Raw genomic sequence first — 15,669 nt, forward strand, 5'->3', positions numbered from 1 at the left:
ACGTGTTTCCTCACCACTTAGCTTGGTGATGACATCTTCAATAGAGGGGGATGTGAAAGCGGATAGAAGAGAGGACCAAATTTGCTCAAATTCGGGTCTAAGACCATTTAGGAAGTTGAAAAATCGATCTTCCTCTAGTTGTTTGTGCCTTAATTCAATAGCTTCTCCGCTCCATTTTGGTTCGAGCATGGCAAGCTCATCCCAAATAGATGATAATTCGACAAAATATTCCCGAATAGATGAATCATTTTGTTGAAGAGTCAAGGCTTTCTTTTGGAGATAGTATTTGTGAGACAAGTCCCTTGAAGTATACATTTTTTCAAGGTACAACCAAGCTTCGAAGGCCCTTTTAAACTTAATGATGTTGGCATTGATCTTGGTTTCGACGGATGAAAAAATCCAAGACAATATTTTGAAGTTCTTCATTTTCCACTCATGCTTTTTGGAATATTCTTCTAAGGCCTTTTGTCTATCTTCTCCATCAAGAATCTTAATTTTCCCTTTCTCTATAATAGAAAGTTTGGGTTCGGGTTTCGATATGGAACCTTGAACGTAACCCCAAAGGCCTTTCCCTTTGATATGGGCTTCCATATTGCCGGCCCACACATGGTAGTTCGAACCACTAAGTTTAAACCCAAGGGAGAAGTGGGAGTCTTTTTCACCCATTAGAGAGAAGAAAATATGAAAAATAATGTGTACCTTAATGGTTTTTCAAACTTTTCTTGACAAAAGTTGCTTCTAAAATATTGCCTGAAGCAAATGCTTTACTTAAAACTTTACTAGCTTGAGGACATGTTTTTCGAGGTACTTCACAAGAGACGAGATGCACGATCCTCCTCCTTCCAACGAGGCTCTGATACCATGTGAAAGTATCTCTAATAAGATACTAATATCAATACCTTAATATTCTTGATAATAAACCCACCACGAATGCACGATAAGAACACTTGAGAACAAAGGCACAACTCACAAATAACTCACAAATGCACAAAGGCATAAAAACAATGGAATCGATTTATTGAGAACTTGGGCTTTGACTCAAAGCCATAAGAAATACAAAGGGGTGAAACCCCTATTTATAACAACACAAGAGGGGCCTTGGAGGGGCTCCACTCATAGACGTTGGAGCCCCTCCAACGGTCACAAATGTGACCGTTGGAGAGGGCCCAACGTCTATGTTAGTGGGCCCCCCAAGGTACCTTACATAAAAGAAAATAAAAAATAAAAGAAAAAGAAAACTAAAATAAATTACAATCACATTCATAAATTGAATATGCGTAGAATGGAGGAAAAGACTAATCTACCCCTACGGCTAAACAAAACAGAAATATATATTTTATATATATAATAAGTAGATACATATACATATATATATTAATATATGTATATGTATTACCTTATATATATAAAATATATATATTACATTGAATGATTAGGTATATAATTTAACATATACATACATATGTATATATGATTACATATATTTTAACACCCCCCCTCAAACTTTGCGTGGGGATAACGAGAAGTTTGAAGATACAAAAGGTGAAAGAACTTTACATCTGTCAGCCTTTAACTGTCTTTAATGATCATCCTCAAGCTCCTTTCACGATGTATCATAGATGCTTCATTCATCCCATCTTTAAGATCCTGTGGAACAAGCCAAAAGAACTCCAAGTAAAAAGTACCTTTGTATCTTAATCAAATAAAAGATATCAAAAAATGGACAATAGACCATAACATTGATTAAGAAGGACAATGATTCAAAAGATAATTTATGCATTTTGATTGAGTATTTATGCAAAACACAAATTAACCTTAAATATTGATAGAACACACTAAGTTCTTGAAGAAAGATAAGTGCACAAAGGCCACACTAAGAACATTTGACCAAAAACATCTCCAAGAACCATGTAAAAATGCCTTCAAAGATCTGCACTTCAAGCACCAACACCACAAAGGAATACGTGTGCAAAGACACACCAAGAACACTTGAATAAAAGTACTCAAAGGTACAAATGGGACACCTACAAATGCAAAAGATTGAATTTCTTATAATAGGTGAGCACTAAGGCTCCCAAAATCATTCTTACAAAGGGTTTTATCAATATTTAGAAGTAAGGAGTGTGTGCACGGAGAACACTCACAAGTGCACAAAGACACACAAAATATGAGATTTGTATTAAGATCAAGTAAAAAATTTCATGTATTAGAAATATATCTAAGAAGACAATGTTCACATAAGAACAAATTGCTCCCAAGGGAATGTGTACAAGAGCATACGAAAGAAAGCATGTTTAACACATATAGATCACCAATAGGGAGACATTTTATCAACAAAAGATGAGTTAATGATTTCTCTCACATCTTAAAGAGAAGAAATTCTATGCCAAACAAATGCCATATGTGAACTTGCAAGAATATGATCTAAAAAACATCCACCCAAGAGTCAAGAGCATAAAAGGAGTGTATAAAACACAAAAGTTCAAAAAGATTCAAGTCCACTTAAGAGGCAAAATAATGAGTGTTATTTTAGTAGAGAACCTTACACATTTAGGAACATCTCACTCAAATGATTGCAATTATAAAAACTCATTTTGCATATCAAATATAAAAGGTGGCCAAAACCATAAGCACTTAATATGTAGATTAAATGCCAAAAAATCAATTTGATTTTAAAATATGCATATTAATGATATGATTTACTTGTATCTTTAAAAGACAAAATATGAATAAAATTTCACAAATTTCAACAATAGTTCATCCACTACAAGCAATTACATCATTAGTCCTCCAAAACCCACAAATCAAGTGTATAAGCTACTAGAACAAGAACATAATCACAATGCCATTAAAGGCCAAAAGACACACACAAAGGTGTATATAAACACCCCTTGTCTACATGTAATAATACTTGAAATGAGTGTATCAACGACAAGAACAAGAGAATACACGCCAATATGGACCAAAAACATCTCTTGTCTTCATAAAAAGACACTCAAAATCAAGTATGTTCAGCTACTAGAACAAGAGAATCAAGCCAACCATGGGCTAAAACACAATACATATCTTGTCTACATAAAATGGCACTTAAAATGAGTGAAAGAAGTCAATCATGGGCATACATCTCAACGACTAGAACAAGGACACAAATGCCAACATGGACTAAAATCACACACCATGGTGTGAATCAACGTGCCTTGTCTACATATAATAACACTCAAGACAAGTGTATTCAGCTACTAGACCAAGAGAAAAAAACCAACAAAGGGCTACCGACACACAAAGGTGTAATAAAAATCTTGTCTACATATGATGACACTTAGATAAGAGTTATAAAAGGAGAAGACTTTTGAGGCAATAAGACTTGTAATGACAAACATATAACAAATAAAACATTGATTTTAATATACGTTAAAACATTTAAGGTTCCAACCATCATATATCCATCACAGGTTCACATAATTAAGAGCATCCATAGGAACAATGGCAAAAAATAAATGAGTGACACACTCATAATCAGAGATCACATAACAAGTCATTTTAGGGTCAAACTACAAGTTGACAACCTAAAATGACATAACACGAGATGCACATAACTCACCTTAACAAACATCTTTAATATAACAATAATAAGGCCAAACAAATGACGCATTAAATAACATGTGATGGACAAATATAAATGCCACAAAAAGGCAATAAACACTTAAGGAATCATTTTCCAAATAGAAGTTTTTACAAAGAAGACCGATTAAAAAATCGAATCAAAGGTCCAATATAATCAATCACAACAATATGTCTCATAACAACAATTTTGCATAAACACGAATTATGCTTAATCATGATCAATTCTTTAATTTACACCAAAAAAGACTTATCATGAAACATTAAGCAAATAATGCATATGAAATTTCTATATCATGTAAGAAGAGGAAGCTCACAAAAGCTCTCATAATACAACATGCTAAAAAAAGCATACATAAAATAGAGAAAATATCTCATTAAAGTGGGATAGAGCCCACACAAGAAGATGATTTTGAATGCAATAGGTTCAATAATGAACCAATAAACATGCACATAAAGTGCGACTACACACACCCACTAAGGGATGAAGCCAAAAGAAGGTTATGAAATCATTTATCATAATGCAATCACATTTTAGAGAACATTGAGTTATCATGTAATGAAGCAAAAGGTGGTCTTCCACAAAAGTTCTTCGAACACTCAAAAGGAGGTGTCTAAAAACACTTTAAGCAAAACCCATAAAAAGGGTAAAAGAGGAACAACACAAATGAATAAACAATTTTATTTATGTAAAAGAATGCTTAACAAGCACTACAAAACGGTTATCAAAATGTATTCACGACAATCTAGAGATGAAAAATCTAGAACCATTCTCAAACATTGAGAACATCTTAATGCTATTAATTGTAATACAAAAATACATATTTTCAAAAAATGACACAAGAGAGTTTTAACAAGGAACCAAGGCATATGCATAGATAAAAGAAACAATATGAGAGACTAAGTGCATACATTCTCATAGAAAAAGCACTCATGCAATAATTAAAGCCATATGTCTCATAAAATAAACATGCTTTTAATCAAGTTTAAGCATATATGCAAATGATTATATAAAATTTTACATTTTTAAGCATGTAACAAATCAAGAATTTTAAACATGAATATGCATGTCTATCAAGGATGAAATACAAATTGTATTTTGACGATTATCATATATATATGTGAAAAACAAGTTTATATTTTATAAAATAAGACAATGATTGATGAAACATCTAGAATAAATAATTCATGGTTATATATATATATACATTATGTATATATATGTATATATATATATATATATATATTAGAGTTATTTTCAAAAAAAGGCTTCAAGATTCAAAACATACTACATATATCTAGTTTCCTTAAATAAGTTTAAGGACGGTTAAAATACTATTTTAGAAAAAAAAACATACATTTCCATATATTTACTTTCAAAACATACTACATATGTATATATGTTTACATATATATCTATATATATATATTCAATGGTAGAAAAAAAAACAAGTGTTTTTGTCATGTGTAATGCATGGGCTAAATACTTGAAAAGTGTAAGAATACATGCCAAGTAATCCCAAATAGAAGGAAGAGAGATAAGAGATAACAAACGCTTCATCAAAACATAGAGAAAGAAAAGAGGTAACAAAAACTTCACCATTTTTTTCGATTTTTTGAACATCACGCTTTCTGATGCACCAAAGGACTAGCTTGATTATAACCGAGCTCTCATACCATGTAAGAAAGTATGCAGAAATGAATTGCAAGAATGCATAATGCATTCATAAGGTCCAACATTGGATAAACACAACCCCACAATGGGGAATAACAAAATGGTCCACTAAGGGACACCACAATAAGCCTACGAAGAGGCATAAGTTACATATGTTTTATTGAATGAGGGCCTAAAAGGCCATCCCTTACATGGGGGAATACCCCTCTATTTATACAAAAAGGAGTGAGAAAGAGTGAGAGAGAGAGAGAGAACATTGGGAGACCCAAAAGGGATTCGTTGGGCCCCCAACGGTCACATTTGTGACCGTTGGAGGTCCAACGACTCCTTTGGTTGGGACCCTCAATGCAATGCATTAAATGCATTTTACAATAAATGAAAAATAAAAAGGAAAAAGAAAATGTAAAATAAAAAGATGTAAAAAGACTAAAATGCCCCTAATGAGCAGAATTACACAAATACCCTTTATCGGGTATGATGAGATAAATGCATATATATATGTATATATATACATATATATGTATATATGATTACATATATTTTAACAAAATGCTCCTCCAAGTATAGATGTTTCTACAGATAAAGTTCTTCGTCTGCGAAAAGCTCTTTATGGTTTAAAACAAGCTCCCAAAAAATCCAATGCAAGAATCGTGATTTTATTATTATATGTTGATGATATGCTAATTACAGGTGATGATATTAAAGGGATTAAGAGTATCAAGTCTATATTAACAAAAAAATTTGAAATGTCAGACTCAGACTTTTTGACATACTTTTTGGGCATAGAAGTTGCATACTCTCACAGGGGTTATTTCGTGTCGCAAACTAAACTTGCATTTGAGATTATTGACATGTTAAGAATTACAGATGATAAAATTTGTAAAACCCCTGAAGTGGTAGGAACAAAGTTAAAGATTGATGATGGAGTTATTCTAAAAGATCCCGCTCCATACAAGCAACTTGTTGAATCATTGATGTATCTTAGCATCACTAGACCTGATATTTCTCATGCTGAACATGTTGCAAGTCAATTATAGCATGCTCCTACATTAGTTCATATGAGTGCAATTCTTTGAATTATAAGATATATAAAGGGATCCATAAATAAGGGAGTATTTTTATCTTCATCTTTTGAATTAAATTTAATTGCTTATACTGACCCTGATTGGGAAGGTGATCTAAATAATCGTCACTCCACAACTGATTTTTATGTGTTCTTAGGTGAATCATTAATTTTTTGGAGATGCAAGAAACAACAAAAGGTATCCCTGTCAGAGGTTCATGTTCAAGGACCCACGAAGTTGTGATGATAATAAGAGTGCAATATATATTGCCAAGAATCAGACTTTTCATGAGCGCACGAAGCATATCGAGATGGACTGCCACTATGTCAGAGAAGAATATCTAAAGAAAGTCATAGATCTACCTTATGTAAGGTCAGAATATCAACTGACTGACTTTTTTACTAAGGCGCTTTGTTCTCTTAGATTCAATTTTTTTCTTGGCAAACTTTCGGCCGTTGCACCGTAAGTTTGAGAGGGGATGTTAAATTGTAATATATATATATATATATATATATATATATATATATATATATATAAAATTTTTGTAATACCCTCTAGGGGTAAAATTATAATTTCACTTATTCACTTTGAATATGCTTTCTTCTTTTTTTTGTTTTCTTTTTTCTTTATTTTTTCTTTTTCATCATTGAGGGGCCCACCATATAGACGTTGGGCCTTGAAAGGGCTCCAACGTCTATATGGGAGCCCCTCCTTGGGTCCTCTCTTGTGTATAAATAAGGGGTCTTCCCCCTTGTAAATTCAATGTTTTGTAAGGCTCTCTCTCTCTCTCATTAATAAATTATTTTCATGCCTTTGTACATTTGTGCTCTTTTGTGAGTATTATTTTGTGCCTTTGTGCACATATTTTCAATTGAGAATTTGGTGGGTTAATCAAGTCATCTTTGAACTTGATCATCTTGACGATATTTTCACAGGGCCATGGCACATAGGAACAGAGTGCACATATTATCAGTTTTTTATAGTAGTGCCTGCCCATAGGCATAGATCTGAGAGCAGCATTTGTGAAATTTGACACTCTACCCACCAGCATAAGCATGTAAGGTCCCAGCATACCATGTTTGTTATTGATATATCTACAATTGTATGGTGCTGAGTAAGTTCCCTAACCAAAAATAAAAATGTAATAAAACACCAAAGCTGACATCTCTACAGAGCCCATTAACTGTAAACTTCATTTCACATGAAGGAATCATCTGGTCATTTCAAATGATTAATTACAGAAAATATGTAATACAAGAACATTAAAAAGGTACTAAAAAGTAAAAACTAAGTAAGCCAAAGAAAAGCAGTATCACCTTAATGGACGCACATATGGCATCACGACTAACAAGAACCACCCCATCTAGCAACTCCCTGCACAAGCGGAAGGTCTCTTCCCCAACTACTTTGACTGCCACACCATCTGCAAAGCCTCCAACTTGCTCCAGCATGATTCTTTGGCCATGATATAAGGATAATGCCATTGCATTTGCATCAAAAGGCTCAACTCCAATTATCTTTACCTGAGCAGATGTACCCAATCATTTTGATAATAAAAAAGAAGAGACAAGATGGTGACAATAGTTAACAGCTCGCTTGGTTTGCTGACCTCTGGTTTGACCTGCTTGACATAAGCAGCAATTCCAGCTATTAGTCCACCACCACCTACAGGCACAAAAATTGCATGTAGAGGGCCCTTCATTTGCCTAACAATTTCCATCCCAATTGTTCCTTGGCCCACAATGACATGTGGATGATCGAATGGAGGTATGAACGTTCGGCCTTCTTGTTCACATCTCTGCTTAGCATATGATTGTGCTTCATCATATGAGTCCCCCACAAGAACCACGGTTGCACCTAAATGCTCAACAGACTTCCACTGTGAAAAAGAAACCAACACATTTTAAATTTCAATTGCTTAGCATGGAACCAAAACATATGCATCTACCATATATCAGCACTGGTGGAGTTAAAAATCAGGCCAATCTCATAAGCAACTTCAAATCATGCTAATTACCAGATCAAGTGGCCAAGGTCAAGTCACTGAGCCACCCAGGTGACTCGAGTTTTATTGACTGGAGGAAACCTTGAGTCCATAATTCCACATGGACAAAGGTCAAGCTGGATTCAGTGGAATGCCAGTTAGATAGGTCTCCAGCACACAATTTTAAATGGATAAACAGCAGTAAACATGCCAAGTATTGAATTGCAGACACTGTCATAAATCATTGAAGAAGGAAAAAGAAAACCTTAATTTCTGGAGTGGTGTCAGGCATAACAATCACTGCATGACAATTCAATCTTTGTGCAGCCAATGCAACACCTTGGGCATGGTTTCCAGCAGATGAGCAGATAACTCCTTTGTCCAATTGTTCTTTTGAAAGATTGGCCATCATATTATAAGCTCCACGCAACTTAAATGAGAAGACCTATAAATCCATACCATGAATTAGTATATATACAAACATTGAGAACTAGTAACATTCCTGAGGGAGAAGAACATGAAAAGGAAGGGTGGTTTAATAAAGTATTGAACAAATTATAAGCACAAACTTTTACTGTAACAAGTACATATATTTTCCATAGAATAGTGCTTATGCACTTTTACTCCATTAACTTTTGAATCGGCTCTTTTGGACCATTTTTTTCTTCATATTTTCTTATGCAATAAGAAAAATGAAATTAAGCAAAATTTAATAAAAAAAAGAAGATACTTAAGGTTGAGAAGTTGCCACCAAGATGGAAGCAATCTTATTAAATCAACTAGAGATCTATGTCACAGGGATTCGGCTAACCAGGTGCCGCACACGCGTCGACGCGACACCCGGTGCTGTCAACCCGACCCTTGGTGCGGTCAACACACCTAGGGTCATAAATGTCTAAATTTTGGACTTAAAAAAAAGCCCAATTAAATGGGCTGAAAGGAGAATTAGGACAAAAAAAATTTGCCCTCTCCTCCCAATCCCGATGCTGCGACCCGTCTCTCGACGCCGACGACGACTACGAGCTACCACCGTCCTGCGATGCCTCCTCTCCATCTCCAACCCAGGTATGCATTCTCTCTCTCTCTCTCTCTCTCTCTCTCTCTCTCTCTCTCTTCTCTCAATCTCTCTTCTCGGCTACCTCTCTCTCTCTGTCTCTCTCAATCTCTTTCCAGTTTTCCCTTTTTTCCTCTATTATTGTGTACCTCTCTCTCTCTCTCTCAATCTCGACTAAACACTGTTGTTGCCCATTTTTGAAAAAATATTTACCCATTTTAGGGAAAACTCAGTTCGATTTGTTAAGAGTTGATCACGAGCTGGCTTGTTTTCTCAAAAAACTATCTTTTAAGAGTTTTTACATGTAAAACCTATATGATATAAACATTATACATAATATATTTGTTGGGACGTTGCAAGTTCGAATCCCAATGGTATGGCATAACTGGTAGGGGTCTGTCGAAAAATATTTTCTATTCTAATTGTTGAAGCTACAAGGATTTAAGACCTAAGAACCTTTGGAACCGTCATTATTTTGCTGCCTTAAGCAACCATTTTCAAGTGTTTTACAAATATAGTTCTTGCTTTGTTTTTTTTAATGGTCCTATGAGGGCATAACTGTTATTTTATATGTCTTTAACGGTTATGGTCACGAAACCATACTACTGTTGACCTTAGGGATGTTTTTGCAATGATTAACAAAAAGTGAGGGACGTCCTTTTTGGAAATGGCCAATATGACAGTGACCATTTTGCAAAAAAAACTAATTTTAAAATAGGCGTTGGAGCTTTTGCAAGATATAGAGATTAATTTGGAGGGAGATGCCGGTCGAAAGAGTTTGAAAGGAGTTGTACAGAAAGAATCTTTCCAAATCTCCTTTTCGGACTCTCTTGTTTTCTTCATGATCCAACTCTGGTCAAAGCCCTTACCTAAACATGCTGGCTGGCTCAGCTCACCGAACCCAATTAATAAGCCAAACTGAGTTTTCACAGGCCCAACTCAGCCCAGCCGAACTGAGTTTTCCATGTGACATATGGTTGCTTATGCTAATGACTAATGTGTATTATTCGTTGATGACTTAATGTTGGGTAATTTGATTGTTATTATTGATTTTGTTACTTAAAATTTAGTTGAATGCTCATATTTTTATTAGTTACTAGTTAAATACTTAGATAGATCAAGTTGCATTAATGTTATTGTTATATATTTTTCTTGTACCTTTCGGTATTTATTTATATGTACTACTACTATATTTTTAGAACTTATTGTATATGTTATTGGCCTTGCACTCAATATTGATTGTGTGCATAATTGATTTTAATACAACATTTTTTTGTTTTCAGGACAAAAATAACGGATAAAGGGAAAGGACTTATGTCATCCTCATCCCCACATGTAAGTTTTGCTGCTAGTGTTGCTTGTAGTTATAGTGAGAATGTTGATTCAAGTTCGTTAGCTACAACATATGATGATGGGGGCTCACTAATGGTCACATGTGGATAAGTTTGCAAAAACTAGAGGAGGTGGTGGAAACAAGGGATTTCGATGCAAGCTTTGTGAAAGAGATTTTGTTGGGTTTTACACAAGAGTTAAGGCTCATTTGTTAAAGATACCAAAACATGGCATTTCAGGATGCAGAAGAGTTGATGAGGCAATGCAAAGACAATACAACAAAATACAAGATGAATATGAGAAGAGGAAGACAATGACTGATTCTTGTATAATTAGTGTACCATTTTTAAGTCACTAAGAAGATGCTAAAAGAAAAGAAAAGTGAATGTAAGAGGTAGAGGGAAGAATGATAAAAGCATCATTCAATACATATGGAAGGGAGAAGATGGATAAAAAAGTAGAGACGTATTTTTATTCTAGTTCACTTTTATTTAATACCGCTAGAAATCTTTATTGAAAGGATTTAGTTACATCACTGGCAAATTATAATTTGAGTGGCTATGTACCTCCAAACTCAGAAAAACTACGAACCACACTTCTTGTAGAAGAAAGGGCAAATGTTGAGAGATTGCTAGAGATTAAGAAATATTTATTAAGACTGACTGGATCATTGTACCCATTACGGGTTTGGGTCTGGACTCGAAATCCATGTATTTATCCCAAAGTCATTGTATTGGTTGTATTGGGTCTGAATCTGATGTAACATAATGTAATATCCAGACCCAATCTAATTTCAATATAAATATAACATATAAGGCACGGTCCTTGCAGTTGAGGATCGTACCACTTGTTGTTGCAGCCTCCCTCTTTCTCACATGCATCTTCTCCCTCCTTAGCATCAACCGAACGTCGGTGGATAAATTCTTTCATGGTATCAGAGCGGGATCACATTTGACTTCAGTTCAAGGGCGTGAATCTGATTCCAGAAAGTGTCTCGAGAGATTCGCCTTCTGTTCCAGGTTAGTAAAACAACAACAAAATTTGTCTTCTATTTTATCTATCTTTCCTCTTTGTTTTCTCCATCTTTAATTTCAAAACTGATCTTTATTTCGATTCAATCCTTGGATTTTAGATCTCATTTTTGTTCCAGATCTGCTTCTCTTCTTATCGATTTTTATTTCAATTCAATCTTTGGATTTCAGATCTGATTTCGTTCTAGATCTCCTTCTCTTCCTATCGCTAACGTCAAAATTTGTTCCAGATCTGTTTCTCTTCTCTTCCTATTGCAAAAATATTAAATAAAAATTTACCCACCTTCATCGTTGATTCTGGATCTGATTAGTGCATCAGATATGTTCCTGTCTTGCACCATCTGTCTCGCATTAACATCAGATCTGACTATTCACGTAAGAACTCTCATCTTACAGAACTTATTGGGTTTCAACCCTGTATACCCAATTTTCGTTAGACCTGACTTTACATCTTTGGAGTCTACGAGAAATCTGACGAGACTCTGACCAGTACAAATCGTGCAGTCCACTAAAGGTATTAGAGAAATAGTGACCCGTATATAAAAAAAAAAAGGTCGTGAACTCTGATTGTTTCTCTAACTTGTTGGATTGTCTTGTTGATATATTTCTCATTCTTCTCTTCAAATATTGAGATCTAGTTTAGAATAGGTTTTAACTAAAAACTCATAGTATGATATGAACCTGATTATGGTTTGATGTATAGATAGTTTCTTATTGAATGGATCTATTGTTGGATCCAGATAATATAATGCCCTGATATGGGATATAGATCCAGATTTGATTCAGAGCCAGATCTGAAAATATACTGACAGATATGGGATATGGATCTAGATTTGATCCAGGTTTTGTGATGGATCCAGAAAAGTATAATGCATTGATATGAGATATGGATCTATATTTGATCCAGAGTTTATGGTAGATCTGGATAGTGACAAGCCAGATATTTGAACCTAATAATAATATATTACGTATGGGTCCTTTTTTTATCTAGATAGATCCAAATAAGTATAATGTTGGATGTATGGTATGGATCCATTTGAATTTTAATATGAATCATATTGGACTTGATGGATAACATCTCAAATCGGATTTGGATATGAACTTATACAAATCCAACGAATTTGGATATATATATTTTTAGTGGATCCGGTAATGAATCTGAACTTATATATAAGCATGCTTATTGTTTAATTGTCTTTATTGAATGATTAAAGCCTTAAAACGAGCTTATCATTTTTGGCATATCTAAATAGCAATTGGATAATTCCCATTGGAGATGGATTTGGTACATATCCAAATTGGATTTGAGTATGGGAATTTATGCTTTACTTCATAATGAAAAATCAACCTAATTTGTGGATATCCTCATGATAGAGATATATCATGAAGAAAAAGTTCATCTAGTTCATGTAAAACCTCATGATGTCATGGCTTAATGCATATATTGCTTAAATGCAATGCATTTGGAAAAGTAAGAGTTGCATTATAATTTTACACATATATATGGATATATTTATTTGATAATAAATAATCATCATAAGTCATGCTCCGATATGGTTTATGAATGCATGAAAGGGCATTTTTCATCCTTAAGAAGCTTAAGCATGAAGTATAACATGGTGTTAGTCAGTCATATTTATGACTATTTGGATATGGATATATTGATCCAAAATGATCAAGTGGTGGTTAACCTGATGTAAATTTAAGCATATTGCACGTGATAATGAGAGTATGAATTATTGTGAAATTTTGAAAAGTGAGAGTATTTGTTATGTTTAGCAAATCATGAATCCATGAGTTGATAAAATTCATACTGCTCAACTAGTGTGCATGAAGACATGATGATGTCTTATGGTATGGTCATGGAAGAGCCATAAGAACCCCATGACTAACTAAGTGATACCTACGATAATTTATTTGAATGTGGTATTGCACATTAAGGATTATGATGAAAATTTTGATATTATAAGAAACCCATATAGTTATGTCAAAAGAGTGCACGAAGGGATGTTTTCATGGCTAAATCTATACTATATGTGGAAAAGTATCATAATTCATATAATGATGAAAAATCTACCTGACTACGTGGAAAATAACATCATACTTAAAAATGAAGAAAATATCCATATGACTATGTGAAAAATAACCCATAGCATATATGAAAAACCTTATACTTGATAATGATAGAAAAATTCGCATGATTACGTGAGAAATAACCCATAACATGTGAGAAAAACATCATTGATATAACCTAAGGAATTGTGCAACTTTATTTTGTGTATGTTTTATCATGAAGTGCTATATGCTATACATGATGCAGCAATTGTGATATAATATGAGTGTTCGCCCTATATGGTCATGTGAGAGATGTTGGATCCGGGTATGGATTTAAGGTGACCATAAGGTCTTACACTGAAACCCACAATAGATATGATTGGATCCAAGTATGAATCCAGAATTAGTCATTGAATTCTCTTTAAAGAATTTAATGACTCTAAGTAGTGGGCCCTTAAAATGCTAACCACAGATATAATGGGGAGCCCCACATCACATTGGATTCCCTGCATGTTTGGGAATCCAATGGGACTCATAAGGTTGGGAATGCTACCCAGGGGAGGCTACTTAATCCGCCTCTGCAGGATACATGGATGTGAATCCAGCAAATCCCCCCGAGCAGGCCGGTTAAATCAAATTCTTTATTCTCTCCTCTATCACAGAGCGCACACCCCAATACTAAATCCTTAGAAGCCAACATAAACAATGTGGGGCTTTAACTTGTGCAATTCAACTAAGTGCTTAGTTAATGGGTTCTCAAACCAAGTCACAAACAACTTTTGAAAGAAAACATCAAGTCAAAAAGCAATTCAAATGCATAAAAAGAGTTTCTTCTTTCTTTTATTTACATGGTATAATTCTAACGGTTAAGAAAACATTCATCCATCTCAAACTATACACAAAGTATTGTGGGGAGTGGACTATAGCTTAACATGCACATGCACTTGCACTTACATTTATAGAATCCGTATTTCTTCCTCCAATTGTAGCAAAACCAAAGGAAAAACGGAACCAAATTCCATGTTTCAACAAACCAGCTATGATAAACCAAAGTTCAAAAGAAAAATTAGAAGCTCACAGGTTGCAGGTCCTCTCTTTTGAGCCACATATTGACGCCGGTCCTCTCAGAGATCTTCGCCGCGTACTGCAATGGCGACTCGATCGCGACGTCGTAGACCTTGGTGGATAGCGTGCCGATCAAGTAGGACGAGGCACTTGGGACGCCACCTTCCTCCATAGATCTGGTCTTCTCTGAAACCCCACCCAAGTACCCACTTTCATACTGCAATGAATCAGAAGAGACCTTCTTTAGTGGGGCAGAAGGAACCAGAGGCTCGTCTTGGGGCAGGGGGGTTGTTGGTGGTGTAGATTGAGAGAGCTCTGGTCCCTTGGCGATGGCTGACGCCAGGAATTGGTGTTTGGAGATGTGGGTGTTGCCAAAGATAGCTGTTTTGGTGGTGGGGAGGGCAGTATTGGATGGAAATCCATGTTGTGTGGCACCCTTTTGGTGACGGAAGGAATGTAGATGCAGATGGAGGTGGGGGTTGGAACAGAGGGCCTCCATTTGGGTGGAGGAACAGGCGGCCTTTGTTTTTTTCCAGGGGTTGGGAGAAGAAGTGAAGGCAATTAATGAGTTTAGAGATACGAATCGCATCGTCCACTCTTTCCGACTCGGTGTACGACTCCTTTGACCGGATTGAGCTTCCTAATCAACTCTGAGGACATCAAACGCCAAAACGCTCTACAGCAACATGGAATCGGACTCTAAAGTTTAACCGAGTCGGTTCGGACCTTGCCCTAATCTGATGATACTGGACCAAACTGATACCTTTATAAACCGAGTCATAAATCTA

General features: G+C 35.1%; 1 protein-coding gene across 1 annotated transcript in view; it reads right to left on the reverse strand.

Annotated features, from left to right (window-relative positions):
- Positions 1 to 15,409, reverse strand: part of LOC149827620 (threonine dehydratase 1 biosynthetic, chloroplastic-like) — a 28,474-nt gene extending 13,065 nt beyond the window's left edge. Inside the window, exons 1-4 of the mRNA XM_090018190.1 lie at positions 14,895 to 15,409; positions 8,610 to 8,789; positions 7,970 to 8,239; positions 7,677 to 7,883 (exon numbers count right to left, since the gene is read on the reverse strand). Coding sequence (XP_089874316.1) covers positions 7,677 to 7,883; positions 7,970 to 8,239; positions 8,610 to 8,789; positions 14,895 to 15,380 — 1,143 coding nt within the window. The 5' untranslated portion in view covers positions 15,381 to 15,409. The remainder of the gene's footprint in view (positions 1 to 7,676; positions 7,884 to 7,969; positions 8,240 to 8,609; positions 8,790 to 14,894) is intronic.
- Between the last annotated feature and the right edge of the window lie 260 nt (positions 15,410 to 15,669).

Source organism: Nuphar pumila, chromosome 10 (genome assembly GCF_984573655.1).
Source record: "Nuphar pumila chromosome 10, dmNupPumi1.hap1.1, whole genome shotgun sequence".
In the NCBI taxonomy this organism is placed as follows: Eukaryota; Viridiplantae; Streptophyta; class Magnoliopsida; order Nymphaeales; family Nymphaeaceae; genus Nuphar; species Nuphar pumila.